Source organism: Ahaetulla prasina, chromosome 7 (genome assembly GCF_028640845.1).
Source record: "Ahaetulla prasina isolate Xishuangbanna chromosome 7, ASM2864084v1, whole genome shotgun sequence".
Classification (NCBI taxonomy): domain Eukaryota; kingdom Metazoa; phylum Chordata; class Lepidosauria; order Squamata; family Colubridae; genus Ahaetulla; species Ahaetulla prasina.
In genome coordinates, this window is record NC_080545.1 from 85,524,916 (window position 1) to 85,541,100 (window position 16,185).

At 43.1% G+C, this 16,185-nt stretch overlaps 1 protein-coding gene across 1 annotated transcript; it reads left to right on the top strand.

The window, feature by feature from the left end:
* Nucleotides 1-5,484: 5,484 nt before the first annotated feature.
* LOC131202579 (uncharacterized protein K02A2.6-like) lies at nucleotides 5,485-11,908 on the top strand. The gene is made up of 2 exons (XM_058191685.1): nucleotides 5,485-6,815; nucleotides 11,869-11,908. The coding sequence occupies exons 1-2, from the start codon at nucleotides 5,605-5,607 to the stop codon at nucleotides 11,906-11,908; spliced, it is 1,251 nt and encodes a 416-aa protein (XP_058047668.1). The 5' UTR covers nucleotides 5,485-5,604.
* Nucleotides 11,909-16,185: the final 4,277 nt, after the last annotated feature.

Sequence of the window (16,185 nt, forward strand, 5' to 3'; positions counted from 1 at the left end):
AAGAAAGAAAAATGCTTGCAGACTGGATTCCTGAAGCTGGAATCAACTATTATCAAGTACAAGATTTTAAATCCAGATGGTAAAGACAAAGCTATAAATAAAGTCTAGGATCAAAAGGAAAAGGAAAAGTTCATAAGGTCAGGAAATACTCCTAGACCTTATTTCATAGCAAGGAACCGGAACAGGGGCTGCCAAATAGCACCATGCTGTCTGAGCTGGGTTGTTTTCGTGCAGACACTTCATTAACCAAACTAGGTAACCATCATTTCAGTGCATTGGGTAATGTCTGCAAGAAAACAGCAAAGCTCAGAGAGCACTAAGGACCTCTCATTTCAACCCTGAACTACAAAAATTATCCTCTTATCAGTACCAGGAATATAACATGGAAGCTATATTTAGGGGGCTTCCAACACCAACTCAGATAAGATCTTAATGGAAGAAATTCTCAGCTTCCTGATTTCAAAACCAGGTTTTTCTTAATAGAACATTTAAGAAGAAGTGTTCTATCCACTGTGTTCTTTTTCTTCACCTGGAACCAGAACTCAGCCTGTTCTGGCTCAAGAACTGTATCACAAGCTCACAAAGTAATCTACTGATGCTACAGTAGACTATAGCCTGGCTAGGTGGCTCAGTGGCTAAGACGTCAATCAGAAAGGTCGGCAGTTCGGCGGTTCGAATTCCTAGTCTAGGTTTCCTGCATGAGCAGGGGATTGGACTAGCTGACCTCCAAGATCCCTTCCAACTCTGTTACTGTTATGTTACAGCCATCCCACCACTGCTATCTTACCATGGGGGGGAGGCTACCTGTGTCTGACTGCCTGATTGCCTTGCATTGGTTGTCTCCTTCCAAGGATGGTTCTTCAGCCAGGAGGTAGTCCTCAACTTACGACCACCACCGGGACCAGAACTCCATTATTAAGCAGAGCTGTTGTTAAGTGAGTCATGTCCGATTTTACAATCTTTTTTGTCAGGCTTAAGTGAAGCACTGCAGTTGTTAAATGAATGACGCGATTGTTAAACAAATCCAGTTTCCCCCATTGCCTTTTCTTGTTGGAAGTCAGCTGAGAAAGTCACAAATGGTGATTATATGACCCCCCTCCCCCAGAACAAAACACTCCTTAAGTGAAGTCAATGAAAAGCACTGAAATGGCAACGTCAGACATCATAAATAAGACCTTCATGTCTGACCTATTGCCACTAAATCATGCGTAAAGAAAATAAAAGAGCCATGAGCGTCATAATTTCTTGGAGAGAAGACTTGCCACTGTGAATGGGGAATTGTCAAGTGCAAAGGATCAGGACCATTCATTTAAATTGCAGCACAGAACATTTATTATATTCGAGCCTATACACAGCAATCTAGCCAATTAGTGGTCAACACTAAATTGGTCCTAGTTAATGGTCAACGGAATTCAAGGAATTCAAGGAATTCAATTTATGGCAACACAAGGACTCTGAGACGATGACACATTTAACTCTGCCCCCCCCCCAGCTTTGCCTGTTTTTCTCCTAAATCCAACTCAGGGGTGGGTTTCAGCAGGTTCTGACCAGGTCTGGCGAACTGGTAGCGGAAATTTTGAATAGTTCGGAGAACCAGTAGTAAAAATTCTGACTGGCCCTGCCCCCATCTATTCTCTGCCTCCCAAGTCCCAGCTGATTGGGAGGAAATGGGGATTTTGCAGTAACCTTCCCCTGGATTGGGGGGGGGGAATGGAGATTTTACAGTATCCTTCCCCTGCCACCAAGCTACACCACACCCACCAAGCCACACCCACAGAACCGGTAGTAAAAATTTTTGAAACCCACCACCTATCCAACTCCTAAATGATTTGCCAGATGGAGAAGGTCCAGAGTCAGGAGGGGCATAGAGGACTGCCAGACCTGCTCTATTACTAATTCTACATTCCCAATAGAAGAGAATATCAATAGCTCAAGGTTGAGGGCCACAATCCACGCATGCACAATTGCCAAAGCAGTGGTCTCTTATATACTTTTCAGCCAATTAACGGTATCATAATGATTTCTATGACAGTCCAAGCACCATACCTTTGCCCACCCAAAAAAAATTTGCTTTCATTATTCATCATACATTTCATTTTACTTCGGGACCTCTGCATGGGTTGCTTCTAGGCGATCAGTCGGCACTAATGTTATTAATGGCAGCCACACTTCAACGCGTGCTCAGGGCTGCTGCAACACAACGCAGATGTCTCATAAGAGGACCCATTTAGGGCTCGTTGATAAAGAGAACCAATGTACAAGAGGAATGTTAAGTGTTTCTTGTCTTTGAGAGTTGGGACCCTGCCTGGAGGTGTTCCAGAAGGAGTCAACACCTCTAGATTATTCAGAGCAATGTTCCTAGGACTTGGTGGTCCCTAGATGACCCGCCAACTTTTCTCTTGCACCTTCTCCAATTTCACTCAAGTCACAAAGAGCAAGCAGGCTGCGTTCCGGACTTTCAATTGAGAATCTCACCCTCACGTTTTTTAGTTTTCAAAAGTTTCCAGTCCTTAAGCATGCAAAGATGGGTTTTTAAAAAAAACATTTTAAGGGTTTTGTTCCATTCTTTGCTCACCTCAAGGTTGAAATTCTCAGATTGGAAAAGTTGGTGCCTGCCACCAGATGAAAAGGATTGGCGCAACATCCTTGCAGTTGTGGTGTAAGTGCATGAATTCACAGAGGTAATCGTCCACCATTGATCAATAATCCTAACCTTAACCCAGACCTAACATTAATCCATTCAGCAATTAAAAAAAAAGTGTGACCCAAAATAAGCAGGCAAGTCAATGGCAGCTAAAATCTTTCTTGCAAACAAAAAAGGAACAAAAACCTATTTTAGTCCAACTTAGCTGAAAAGTGCTAATGGGGGAAAAGTTATCTTCACACTGAATATAAATGATCTTGCCTACAGGTAAGTTAAAACTCATGTCTCTGAGTTCAGGTGTCACTTACACATGACTGGGTGAGGAAGATAATCAGGATCATTTTTTAATACTGTCCTTGTTATGTATTCATGTTTGTACCTTTAAATATTTGAGCGGGAAATCAGCACGTTGCTGATTGGACGAAGCTTCCAGTAGAACTGTATAAAAGGAGAGGTTTTTCCCCCAGTCTGTTGCTGGGTTCACCCTATATTAAAGAGCTGTTGTCACTACCCTGGTCTCCAGCCTCGTTACTTCCCGAACATAACATTGGCGACGAAGGTGGGATTTCGAGGCTGAGGAGAACCAGAACCGAGCTGAAGCACGATAGACCCGAACCCAGCAAACCCAGGGCAGAAAAGCGGAGATGGCCAGTTACACTCCGCCCGCACCGTTTGACCCGGCTAAAGAGAAATGGGGGACGTATATGACCCGTTTCGAAAGCTTCCTAGAAGCCAACGAACTGCACGGAGTTCCAGATAACCGAAAAAGGGCTTATTTCCTAAGCCACTGTGGTCCAGAGGTCATTGATATCGCGGAAGCCCTGGCAGAGCCAACGCCGTTGCAGTCGGTGTCGTGGCCAACTTTACAGACTTTACTAAAAAACCACTTCGCACCAACGCCGTCCAAATACGTGCGGCGGTTTGAATTCGGAGAGCGAAGGCAGATGGAGGGCGAATCCATCGGTGACTACATGGCCGCCCTAAGAAAAGCGTCCAAGGACTGCGGATACCGTGACCTAGACGAGGTGCTCCTCGAGCAACTCATCCGAGGGGTCAAAGACATCCGTTTGCGGCGACGGCTGCTAGCAAAGAGCAACCTAACGCTGACCAACGCTCTGGACGAAGCCAGAGCACATGAAATGTCCTCCCAAGCGGCAGAGACACTGCAGAAGCCGGTCCCACAAAAGGCGAGCGCGAAGGCAACTCCGGTGCACCAGGAGGAGGTTCAGACCGAATCCGACGGTGAAGATGAGGAAGGGGTCTGCCGCACCGAGAAACGCGACAAAGGGGACCGAGACGAATGCGGAAGCTGCGGGGGTCAACACCAGCGCCAACGCTGCAAGTTTAAAGACGCGACATGTCGGCGGTGTGGGAAGAAAGGGCACCTAGCTCAAGTTTGTCGTGCGGCCCAACCTTCCGCCGAAAATTCAAATCGCCCAATCAAGGCGCGAAATCGGCAAGGCGACCCGCGATTGGCTCAAACAAAAAAGGCGCGGATTCCAACCAAACAACTGTGGTCATAGGCCGCGCCTCGACCAAAGTGGAGAAGAAGATCTTCACCAAGCCAAAAATAGAGGGAGTACGGTGCCGGCTTGAAGTAGACACGGGATCAGCGATCACCATCATGTCCTGGGACACTTTGGCGGTCGCTGCCGTCCGTCGCGGCGCCACCTGCAAGCACAACGGCTACGAGTCCACGATTACCAGGGAATCGCATCCCTGTTCGAGGACCACCTCCGTCCGAGTCAGTACGGTCCACACAAGAAGACCCTGCCCATCACGATCGTCGAAGGAACTCTGCCCAGTCTGTTGGGACTAGACTGGTTTCGTGCCCTGGGCATGGGAGTGACTGGCATCTACAGAAGTGACTGTAACCTGAAAGACATTCTCTTTAACGAGTTCGAAGATGTCTTCAAGGACTGCCTGGGCAAGTACAAGGGGACCCCTATTTCCTTCAACTTAGACCCCCAGGTAGCCCCCATTAGGCTTAAGGCGAGGAGAGTCCCTTTTGCCCTAAAACCAAAAATCGATAAGGAGCTGGACAAGCTCATAAATCAGGGGATTTTGGTGCCAGTCGATCACGCAAAGTGGGAGACGCCAATCGTCACCCCAATAAAGTCGGACGGGTCAATTAGAATTTGCGCTGACTACAAGGCGACGCTTAACAAAGCCTTACAGAAAAGCGCTTACCCGGTTCCCGTGGTGCAACACTTATTGCACTCTTTGGGGCAAGGGCAAGTCTTTGCGAAGTTAGACTTGGCCCAAGCCTACCAGCAACTGCCCGTAGACGCCCGCACAGCCGAAGCCCAAACGATTGTAACGCACAGGGGGGCATTCAAGTGCACCCGATTGCAATTTGGGGTCAGTGTGGCACCAGGGTTGTTCCAAAACCTAATGGAACGACTACTGCAGGGGCTCCCAGGGGTAGTCCCCTACTTTGATGTCCTAATTTCAGGGGAAAACATGGAGGAATTGGGGGAGCGTTTAAGAAAGGTTTTGGGTATTTTCCGGACAGCGGATTAAAAGTCAAGGCAAACAAATGCCAGATAGGGGTCGAATCGTCGATTTCTTGGGCTACGGATAGACAAGAAAGGAATTCACCCTACTGAGAGCAAGGTTAAGGCAATTAGGAAGGCTCCAGCGCCCAAAAACAAAGCAGAGCTGCAGGCATTCCTGGGATTGGTGAATTTCTATGCGGTCTTTTAAAGAACAAAGCAACTGCTATGGAACCGCTGCATAGGCTCTTAGGGAAAAATACTGTTTGGTCTTGGGGAAAGACAGAAAATAGGGCTTTCGAAGCAGTCAAGAACCTGCTCTCAAGTGATAGCCTGCTCATCCAATATCACGACACATTACCCCTAGTGTTGGTTTGTGATGCCTCCCCTTATGGGGTGGGGGCTGTGCTCAGCCATAGACTTCCGAACGGCACAGAAGCCCCTATAGCTTTTTACTCTAGAACGATGTCCTCCCCAGAGAGAAACTACAGCCAATTAGACAAAGAAGCACTAGCCATTGTGTCAGGGGTTAAAAAATTCCATGAGTATGTCTTTGGGCGGAATTTTGAAATCGTGACTGACCACAGACCGCTACTAGGGTTACTGGCTGGCGACCGCCCAACGCCTGTGGCACTTTCGCCACGCTTGACCCGATGGACTATATTCCTAGCCGCTTACTCGTACAAGCTGCAGCATCGACCAGGAAAAGAAGTGGGGCATGCAGACGCGTTAAGCCGATGCCCACTACCAGGGGCGACCGAAGACCCCACTCCGGGGACGCCCATCCTACTTATTGACTCGTTGGACTCTGGCCCAGTCACATCTAAGGAAGTGGCTCGGGCATCATACCGGGACATTGTGTTAAGGACTGTACTCGGTTGGGTACAGAGAGGGTGGCCCGCTGCGCCGGGCGAACGGTTCAAAGAATTTGTTAAAAAACGAGATGAGCTCTCGGCTCAAGGGGGGTGCCTGTTATGGGGTGATCGTGTAATAATTCCTGATAAATTAAGGGGAAAGGTATTGGACCTCCTCCACGAGGGTCACCCAGGGATCGTAAGGATGAAGGGGTTAGCTAGAAGCTATGTATGGTGGCCACTCATGGACGCAGAGATTGCTGAGAGGGTAGGGAAATGCCAGGCTTGCCAAGAGTCCAGACCTCTACCCCCAACGGCCCCAGTCAGGAAATGGGAAAAGCCCCAAGGTCCCTGGTCAAGAATCCACATTGATTTTGCTGGCCCTTTCCACGGCCAAACGTTCCTAGTGGTTGTTGATGCATTCTCTAAATGGTTGGAGATCATACTCATGAAATCCACTACGGCCGAAGCAGTAATCGCAACCCTGCGCCACCTATTCGCAACTCACGGGTTGCCGGACACTCTGGTGTCCGACAATGGGCCTCAATTCACGGCAGCCCAGTTTGAAGAATACCTGGCAGAGGAGGGCATCCGACATGCCCTCTCTGCGCCTTTCCACCCTGCGTCGAATGGCCTTGCAGAGCGTTCCGTCCGGAGCGCTAAGGAGGCATTGTCCAGGCTCAAGCCAGGTGACTGGCAAACAAAGATAGACTTTTTCCTAGCCGTCCAGCACAGAACCCCAAGCACGGCCACCGGGAAAAGCCCAGCCGAATTACTAATGGGACGGAAACTCCGGTGCCCACTTGACCGTTTGAACCCCCATTACACACCCGAGGGTTACAAGGGGGAACTAGAAAAGACAAGGGAAATGAGCATAGGCGACCGGGTGTGGGCCCGAAACTATGGGGACGGCCCTAGTTGGTTCGCAGGGCAAATAATAAAGATAACCGGCCCAAAATCGTACGTAGTAGAGCTACCGGACAACAGAGTGTGGCGGCGCCACATAGATCAGTTAAGGAAACGAATAACTGACCAAACCGAACCAAATGAAACAGATCATGACCAATACCAATTTGAATTCACAGCTGACAATGACCCGGGGGAGGCGCAAGACTTAGCTGAGGTCCCAGAGTTCCAGCGACGCCATCAGGTTCCCGAGGGAAACAGCAGGGAAAGTTTCAAAAGTAATCCAAGGCCGGATGGCCAAGAAAAAGAGTCGGCCAATAATCCGGAGCCCGTTGGCTCAGAGAAGGAGCTGGGAGGAGAAAACAGCCCCTCCGACCAGCTCAAAACACCACCCAGAACTGAACCGCGCAGGTCAGAAAGAACTAGGAGACGCCCAGGTTATTTGCGTGACTACGTCGAAAAATAACATGTAAATAAATATGCAAATAGAGACAAGTGTTTTCTGGGAGGGGAGGAGTGTTATGTATTCATGTTTGTACCTTTAAATATTTGAGCGGGAAATCAGCACGTTGCTGATTGGACGAAGCTTCCAGTAGAACTGTATAAAAGGAGAGGTTTTTCCCCCAGCCTGTTGCTGGGTTCACCCTATATTAAAGAGCTGTTGTCACTACCCTGGTCTCCAGCCTCGTTACTTCCCGAACATAACAGTCCTGACTTCCTTCTGCTTTTCTAGTGTTGAGAGGTAAGTAAGTGCCCAGAGATAATTAATTAGAAATCAAATTCTTAGGACTTTTTGAGATGAAAAAGATCTAGTCCAGTGTTTCTCAACCTTGGCAACTTTAAGCTTCTAGAACAGCAGTTCTCAACCTGTGGGTCATGACCCCGTTGGGGGTCGAATGACGATTTGCCAGGGGTTGCCTAAGACCATGGGAAATATGGAAAGTATACTTGCGAGTCGAAGAATCGCGCTTCAATGGTTGACTCCACAAGCCAGCTGCAGGCTCTTCAAATCACTAGCCGAATTCAGCTTCAGGTGCCATGAATTAAAAAAGAGGGAAATCTTTGCTCGGATGTCTCCCTCTCAAGCCAGCTGCAATCACTCCCAATCGCTAGCCTAATCTGGTTTCAGCTGCGATAAACTTAATAGGGGAGGAGTCTCCGCTTTAATGCCTCCGTCCTCAAGGCAATCGCAAGCAGTTCAGATCGCTAGTCAATACAGTTTCAGGCGCGATAAATTCAAAACAAAAATAATTTTATGGTTGCGGTCGCCACATCATGGGGAATTGTATTAAAGGGGTCATAGCACTATAAAGGTTGAGAGTCACTGTTCTAGAATTTCCCAGCAAGCATGAGCTATTCTAGCCAATGCAACCTCCCCACCCCCACAAGTTTTGTAGTGAAAAATTGATTCCAGTACATTTCTATTATGAATTATATTAATTTAATCCCAGAGAAGCACACAGTAACTAAGAAAGACTGTGCATCTAATGTGTAGCTTCAAAATAAACAAATGGTTCTGAAATTAAAATCACTTTCAGAAATTATTTAGCAACAACTTCTTGCTTGCAATAGCTTTTACTTAAGTAAATACAAAAGATTACTTTTACAAAGGTAGATGGTCCAATTCACTCTGTATCTGTTGCATCTATTGAACTCTAGTATCCTTCCATTACCACATATTTCAAAATTAATCCGTTCCACCAGATAGAAGCCTGAGATTTTCCTAGTTTCAAACAGTTGGGTGCAATATTATCTATATTTAATTTATATATAATTTATAGACATATATTTGAACCTAAGATTCCGTTCCCGAAATCAATTCAGCTATTCCTCAAGTAGAAATTGGAATGACAGTTGCATTGGCCAATGGGATACAAAGGCAGGAGCATTTTATCACCAGGATGATCTTTAATTAGCCGATCCATCCTGGAGATTTGGGCAACGTCTCCTAGCAACTGCGGGAAAACTGCAAGCTTTTGCAAAGCAAGCTTGCATTAACCCTTTTGTAGTTGCTCTGAGTTATTGCCCTCAAGTTCTTCCAGTCTGAACAGTAAAAAAAAATAAGTTACAAGGCCACTTCACCCATGCTGTCAGGTAGGTAAAACTGTAAAAGAGTTTATACCTCTGAACATATAAGGAAGGTTTAAATCCAGATTAAAGTTAGTCTTCCTGCCAACTTTGTGTAGTGTGGAGATCCATTACAAAATCAATAGGGCTGGGGCTGAAAAATGAGCAGAGCTCAAACAAATATCTATATTTGACTGAATTCTGATTAAAATAAAATGTATTGCAATTAACATCATTATTCTCAGGGAACTTAATCACCTGCCCCAAATATTACTTTAAATATTACATTTTGAAAGGGCTTCAAGAAAAACAGGTAGGTCATATATGCCATTCATTCATTCATTCATTCATTCGTGAATGAATGAATGAATGAATGAATGAATGAATGAATGATTCCTTATTTAAATCTAACTGAAACACAAATGTTCCCCAGGAAATACTTTCCCCACTGTGCCTTTGTGATATTGTCTTCATTCACAATTCAGATATGAACCAATCCTATCTCTACCTGCATTAAACTAATGTTTAACCAGGTAAACTATGCCGCCTTCGACATGACCTGAGTTTAACTCATAGAATCATCTATTACAATGTCCTTCCTGTCAAAGACTACTTCAGCTTCAATCGCAACAATACACAAGCACACAATAGATTTAAGCTTAATGTTAACCGCTCCAATCTTGGTTGCAGAAAATATGACTTCAGTAACAGAGTTGTTAATGCTTGGAATACACTACCTGACTCTGTGGTCTCTTCCCAAAATCCCAAAAGCTTCAACCAAAAACTATCTACCATTGACCTCACCCCATTCCTAAGAGGTCTGTAAGGGGCGTGCATAAGAGCACAAGCGTGCCTACCATTCCTGTCCTAATGTTTCCTTTCGTTATATCCAATTAATATAGTTATTTCATACTTATGCTTATATATAGGCTTATATATCGTATAGTTATTTCATGCTTATGCTTATATATACTGTTGTGACAAATAAATAAATAAATAAATAAATAAATAAACTGATGCAGGTTTTGTCATGGAGGAATCTGAGGTCCTTCATTAAGCATCACCTGGCTGAAGTGCAGTCAGGTGACCTTTGGGCCGATTTAGGTTGTGATGGAAACATCCCTTTCCTCCTATCCCTGAGTAACAGTAACAGAGTTGGAAGGGACCTTAAGGTCATCTAGTCCAACCCCCTACTCACACAGGAGGCCTGTACTAGGGATTTGAACCACCAAACTGCTGACCTGTTATCTGGGTGGTTGAAAATTCTGCTTTGGGTGGTGGAAGAAACTGGTTCAGATACATTTTAAAATGAATTCATGATTTGTAGATGTGGATCAGCCTGATTTCAGTTGACCAACAAATGCTGTATTTAATGTATGGTCTCCATATCAATGTATGCGTCACTCTGAGAGGATGGGTGGTACCTAAATGTGATAAACAAATAAATAAAAATGTTAAAAATGTTCCAGTAGATTCTGGGTGATATTCAAAACTAAGAAACAACATAAAAGCAGCTAAAAACAGGTGGACAGGTAATGGTGGAAATCATGCATTGAAAGAAAGTAAGTTGGGCCTTTAACTTCAGAAATATGAGGTTACCAGAGAAGAGGGTAAAAGGAGATAAGTACAATACAATCACAGACAGTAAGTGTCTGTGGAAATTCTCAATTATCCAGGTCATGGTTATCCCAAACCTAAAACTGGTTGTCCCATCTCATCCAAGAAGCAGAACTGAAGAAGCTTCTTGGATGAGAAGTGAAACATTTTCATTTTCAAAGAAAAAAAAAATCAAGAAAGACCTACTGCCTTTTGAAAAAAGTAATTTTGGGAGTACCGAGTAAGATTTTAAATGATAATGATTTTCTTTCAAAGTAATATACATTGTTGTGCTTATGTGAAAAATATTCGATTTTAACAGTACTATTAAAAATATTAAAATGTAGCTTAAGAACCGTGGTGGCGCAGTGGTTAGAATGCAGTACTGCAGGCTACTTCTGCTGTCGGCTGGCTGTCAGCGGTTTGGCAGTTCAAGTCTAACCGGCTCAAGGTTGACTCAGCCTTCCATCCTTCTGAAGTCGGTAAAATGAGGAGCCAGATTGTTGGGGGCAATAGGCTGACTCTGTAAACCGCTTGGAGAGGGCTATGAAGCATTGTGAAGCGATATACAAGTCTACTGCTGTATTTTAAACTATTTTATTCTGAGTGGGTTTCCTTAGCTTAGCTTTCCCAACCTTGGATCCCCAAGGATCCTTTTGTCTTTCCAAAAGGAACATCTGGCCTGGTGTCACTTATCTTGTGGTTGTGCTGATGATAATGTTCACCTGCTCCTATTTCAGATTCTAATATTAGATTACTAGTCTAGGTGATACGAAAATCAAGAGACTGATTTTGTGTGATCCCACACTACACTCTATAGGGCAAAAGATTAAACAGGAAAACCTATATTCCCCGAAGTATTTATTGTATTAGTGCAAAACAATTATTTGGCATGACAGAAAACGTCATTAATCTCTTCAATAGCACTAATTTAGAAATTTTTTTAAATTGGATTGCATGTGCTACAATTAAGGTGAGTCAGTACCTTTTATGGAATGAACTTGCATTCAAAATATTGAATGCCAATCTGTCAGTTACACAAAATTCTTCTTTTACACTGGCAATGATTGATCCCAGTGGGAAAATTTAACGCATGGAATAGCTTTGACTCTCTGCAATTAATGGGGTTTAAGGATGTTACCTTTTGGCTGGATTGGATGAGAAACTATATGCAAAATGCCCTTAAAGATATATTTGGAATTTTGAGAGCATGCCGTGTCCAGTCTCACAAAATGGATGCTGTTGTTGGTACAGCCATTCACAAGAATCTATACTTGGATTATGTAGTAATTACTTTATTTTCTAGGAATATCTCTATGGCTAATGAAGCTGCAGGTTATGCCTGAGGCGATGGCTTTTCTTTCCTTTGCAGCATGCTAGTTTTGGATTCTTTGGTTAGAATGCAGTATTGCAGGCTAATTTTGCCGGCTGTCAGGAGTTCGATTCCAACCGGTTTAAGATTGACTCAGCCTTCTCTCCTTCTGAGGCTGCTAAAATGAGGATCCAGATTGTTGGGGACAATACGTGAAGTGGTTTATAAGTCTAAGTGCTATTGCTATTAAAGAATAAAAAATAAAATAAAATTAGGCCAGGCATCGTTCCCCTATCATTAAATGGGGCTTGCTTTCATGCCAGGGCATACAATTAATTATCTTAAAAACTGTGATTAATTTATGCTGGACTGCAGACTTCCTATTCAGAAGAAGCTGAGATATGGACATTTATTCCTTACTGTTTTAATTGGAAATAGGAATATGATTAATTTCAGAGTTCCAAACTTTTTCCTTTGTTACACAAAACCATTTATCAGAAAGTCCTTTGTAGGTAAAACACTTTAAGTCAATGTAAACATCCCTAATTCTGACAGGGATATTTATAATGACTTAACGTAAAGTGATTGGGATGTTCATATGTTGTTACCCAAAGAAAAATCACTTTCACCCAATTTGGGGTAATTTACCTACATTTTGGAAGCATTGCTGTAAACTAAATCCCAATTGTCTTCTAGAAGCAAACATACAAGCTTGAACATCTGCAGACTGTTAACTTATTTACCTCAGTCCCTTACTTCAATTCTTCTCTTCCTTTGTATTGTTCAAAAGAGTGGAAAAATTGTTGAAGACTTAGCAACTGTCAAAACTGTATATTTTTCCAAATTAGGGAATTCAAACTTGGCACGAGCTAGTATAAGTCAGGCATCTATCATAATACCTCCTGGGAAATGTAGTTCTCAGCTAAAGACTTTTCTGATCTCTTGCACTGATTTATTAGCTCCAGTTCAGGAAGGAGCTAACACTGAATTGGAGTCAGAAGGATCTATAATATAACCATATATGTATCTTGTCTTTTTATGTACACTCAGAGCATATGCACCAAAGACAAATTCCTTGTGTGTCCAATCACACTTGGCCAATAAAGAATTCTATTCTATTCTATTCTATTCTATTCTATTCTATTCTATTCTATTCTATTCTATTCTATTCTATTGCAGCTGTAGATTAGGTACATTACTGTGAAATTAAAATTCTGCTGAATTTATTTTATCATAAGCCCTTAAATTCCATATTTGGAAAAAAGGTGTGGTCTTTATTGAAATAAAACCTAATACAATAAAAGTGGACTTGCCTCCCATGGGCCACAATAGGATTTGTTGATCTCCCATCTCAGATTTGCTGGATCCTGCTAAACAATTAGGAAAATGTTGATCAGTTCTAATTCTCCAAGCAAAGTATAATCCTGACAGTATTTTGAAGGATTTTATTGACCAGCGCACAACTGGTTTATTCTCAAGAGCCACAGAGATGACCTTGGGCTAATTAGGCCACAGCAGTTAGCAAAACATTCATGCCAAAAACAGGAAGAAAAGGTTAAAAAGAAGAGTATAAGGAGGAGGGATGGAAAATCCTGTCAAGATTCTGTTATGATAACCTGTATCAATTAAGTTGACTTTCAATATCCTTTGTAGAAACTTTTTCCTGATCTGACCCAGTTTGAAAGATTGGCATTCATCTTGAAGCCTCACAATATATTTCTTCCTTTTACCCTTCTATTTTATTTTTTTTAATTTTTATTTATTTGTCACACAGTATATATAAGCATAAGCATGTAATAACTATACAATATATAAGCATATATATAAGTATGAGTATGTAATAACTATATTAATTGGATATAACGAAAGAAAACAATAGGACAGGAACGGTAGGCACGCTTGAGCAAAGAGCTAAGATAGAAGTAATTTGAGTTTCTTTCTGATGTTTTCTTCCTATCCTGGACTTAAATCAGGTTTTGCCAAATAGTCACATAGTTTCTCCAAAATCCCCTCGGTCATTCTCAGCATTGGTGAATAAACTGAGATACTAAAGTAGTAACATTGAAGAAAGGAATGCCCCTCCTTTCCTTGAAGTCCACACTGAAATTGTGTTCACCACTAACCTTTGATACATATACCAAGGTATATTGAATTTATACGTATAGACTTAATTGATGTTGTGCCACCTGGTCATTTTAGACTCCTAGCAACCACACAGATTTTCTCCATGGTGATTTATCTCTAACCTATTTCAGGTCTAAAGGTTGCCATCACTGTAACTGAATCCATCCATCCTGCTGATAATTGTCCTCATCTCCTCTTTCCTTCCACCTTTCCCAGGATCAGTGTCTTCTTCAGAAAACTGGGTGTTGGCATAATGTGCCCAAAGCAGGGTTTAGGCTAGTGTGTTATGGAAATCCACCATATATGAACCATGCAGCATGCATTATTAAGTCTTATTTTCTTATTTTCACATTTAGTCTTTGAATGAAATGCATGATTAGAGTGACACCTTGTGACCAGAAAGAAGAAATACATCTTCTACTCGTAAGAGAATAGAATAGAATAGAATTTTTATTGGCCAAGTGTAATTGGACACACACGCTCTCAGTGTACATAAAAGAAAAGATACCTTCATCAAGGTACAACACTTAATGATAGTCATAGGGTACAAATTTAACACTTAATGATACACTACTTAATGATAGTCATAAAGGTAAAGGTAAAGATTCCCCTCGCACATACGTGCTAGTCGTTGACGACTCTAGGGGGGCGGTGCTCATCTCCGTTTCAAAGCCGAAGAGCCAGCGCTGTCCGAAGACATCTCCATGATCATATGGCCGGCATGACTCAACGCCAAAGGGATAAGGAACGCTGTTACCTTCCCACCAAAGGTGGTCCCTATTTTTTCTACTTGCATTTTTATGTGCTTTCAAAACTGCTAGGTTGGCAGAAGCTGGGACAAGTAACGGGAGCTCACCCCGTTACACGGAAGCACTAGGGATTCGAACCGCCGAGCTGCTGACCTTTCGATCGACAAGCTCAACGTCCTAGCCCCTGACCACCCCTTTGATAGTTTTGTTTGTTCTATGATAGTCATAGAATTTGTATATTCTATAACATACAATTTGTTCTATAATTATAATTATAATTGTATGTTCTATAACATACAATTTGTTCTATGATAGTCATAGAACAGCAATATTAGCCTACTATAGCCAAAAATTAGGAGTCTAGAAGCACCTGACTAATAAATCATATCGAAAGACATAAACTTTCATGAGATACAGCTCACTTGCAGAGGAGTGGCTAGACATCCTACATTTGTCTTAAAAACTTCATTGCACATTTTTCCAGCCTTTAAGAAAAGATAGAACAGGTCCCCTCAGATGTACTGGACTTCAACTCCCATAATCCCTAGTCAGCACTGCCCCAAAATCTCAATGGTAGATTCCTCCCCCACTTAATCCCTGTGGACCATAACACCTGCTTGCAAAGGTAATTGAATACAAAGATTCCTAAACCAGAGTTTCTCAACCTTGGCAACTTTAAGATGGTGGACTGCAACAAGCACCACCACCATCACCCCAAGGAATTCTGGGAATTGAAGTCCAGGCATCTTAAACTGGCTAAGGTTGAGAAACACCATCCCAGACTTCGCTGGTTCTTTTACTAAACAGGTCCAAAGTAGGGAACCACGTTTAGCCTACTATCTCACTGCAAACCATTTTCTTTTCTATGTAAAATGAGGAAACAGAATAAAAGCTCCTCAATTGAAGTCCATCATGTGTAGTGGTGCCAGATTAGCTACCCAAATTATGAACATAAAACCAGTTTCACCCAGTGGTGAAATCCAAATTTTTTTTGCTACTGGTTCTGTGGGTGTGGCTTGGTGGGTGGCAGGGGAAGGATGCTGCAAAATCTCCATTCCCACCCCACTCTCGGGGTAGCCAGAAGTGGTATTTGCCGGTTCTCCAAACTACTCAAAATTTCCACTACCAGTTCTCCGGAACCTGTCAGAACCTGCTGGATTTCACCCCTGGTTTCACCTAAACCAGGGGTAGTCAACCTTCTTACACCTACCGCCCACTTTTGTATCTCTATTAGTAGTAAAATTTTCTAATCGCCCACTGGTTCCACAGTAATGTGCCGTGTATCGTCATCTGTGCATGCCTCTCGCGCATCATGGATTGGGTTGTGGGGGGCGACGGCTACCAGCTCTACTTGTCTGTTACAGCTGGGTGGTGTGTGGGAAGATGCGTAAGCTATTCTGGGATGAGGCTCTTTCGTTTGCGGTCGCACTATAGCACC

Coding starts and splice junctions, on each gene's coding strand:
- LOC131202579 (XM_058191685.1), top strand. CDS start 5,605: ATGTCCTCCCCAGAGAGAAACTACAGCCAATTAGACAAAGAAGCACTA. Junction 6,816..11,868: donor CTTGACCGTTTGAACCCCCA/TTACACACCCGA, acceptor TTTATTTTCTAG/GAATATCTCTATGGCTAATG.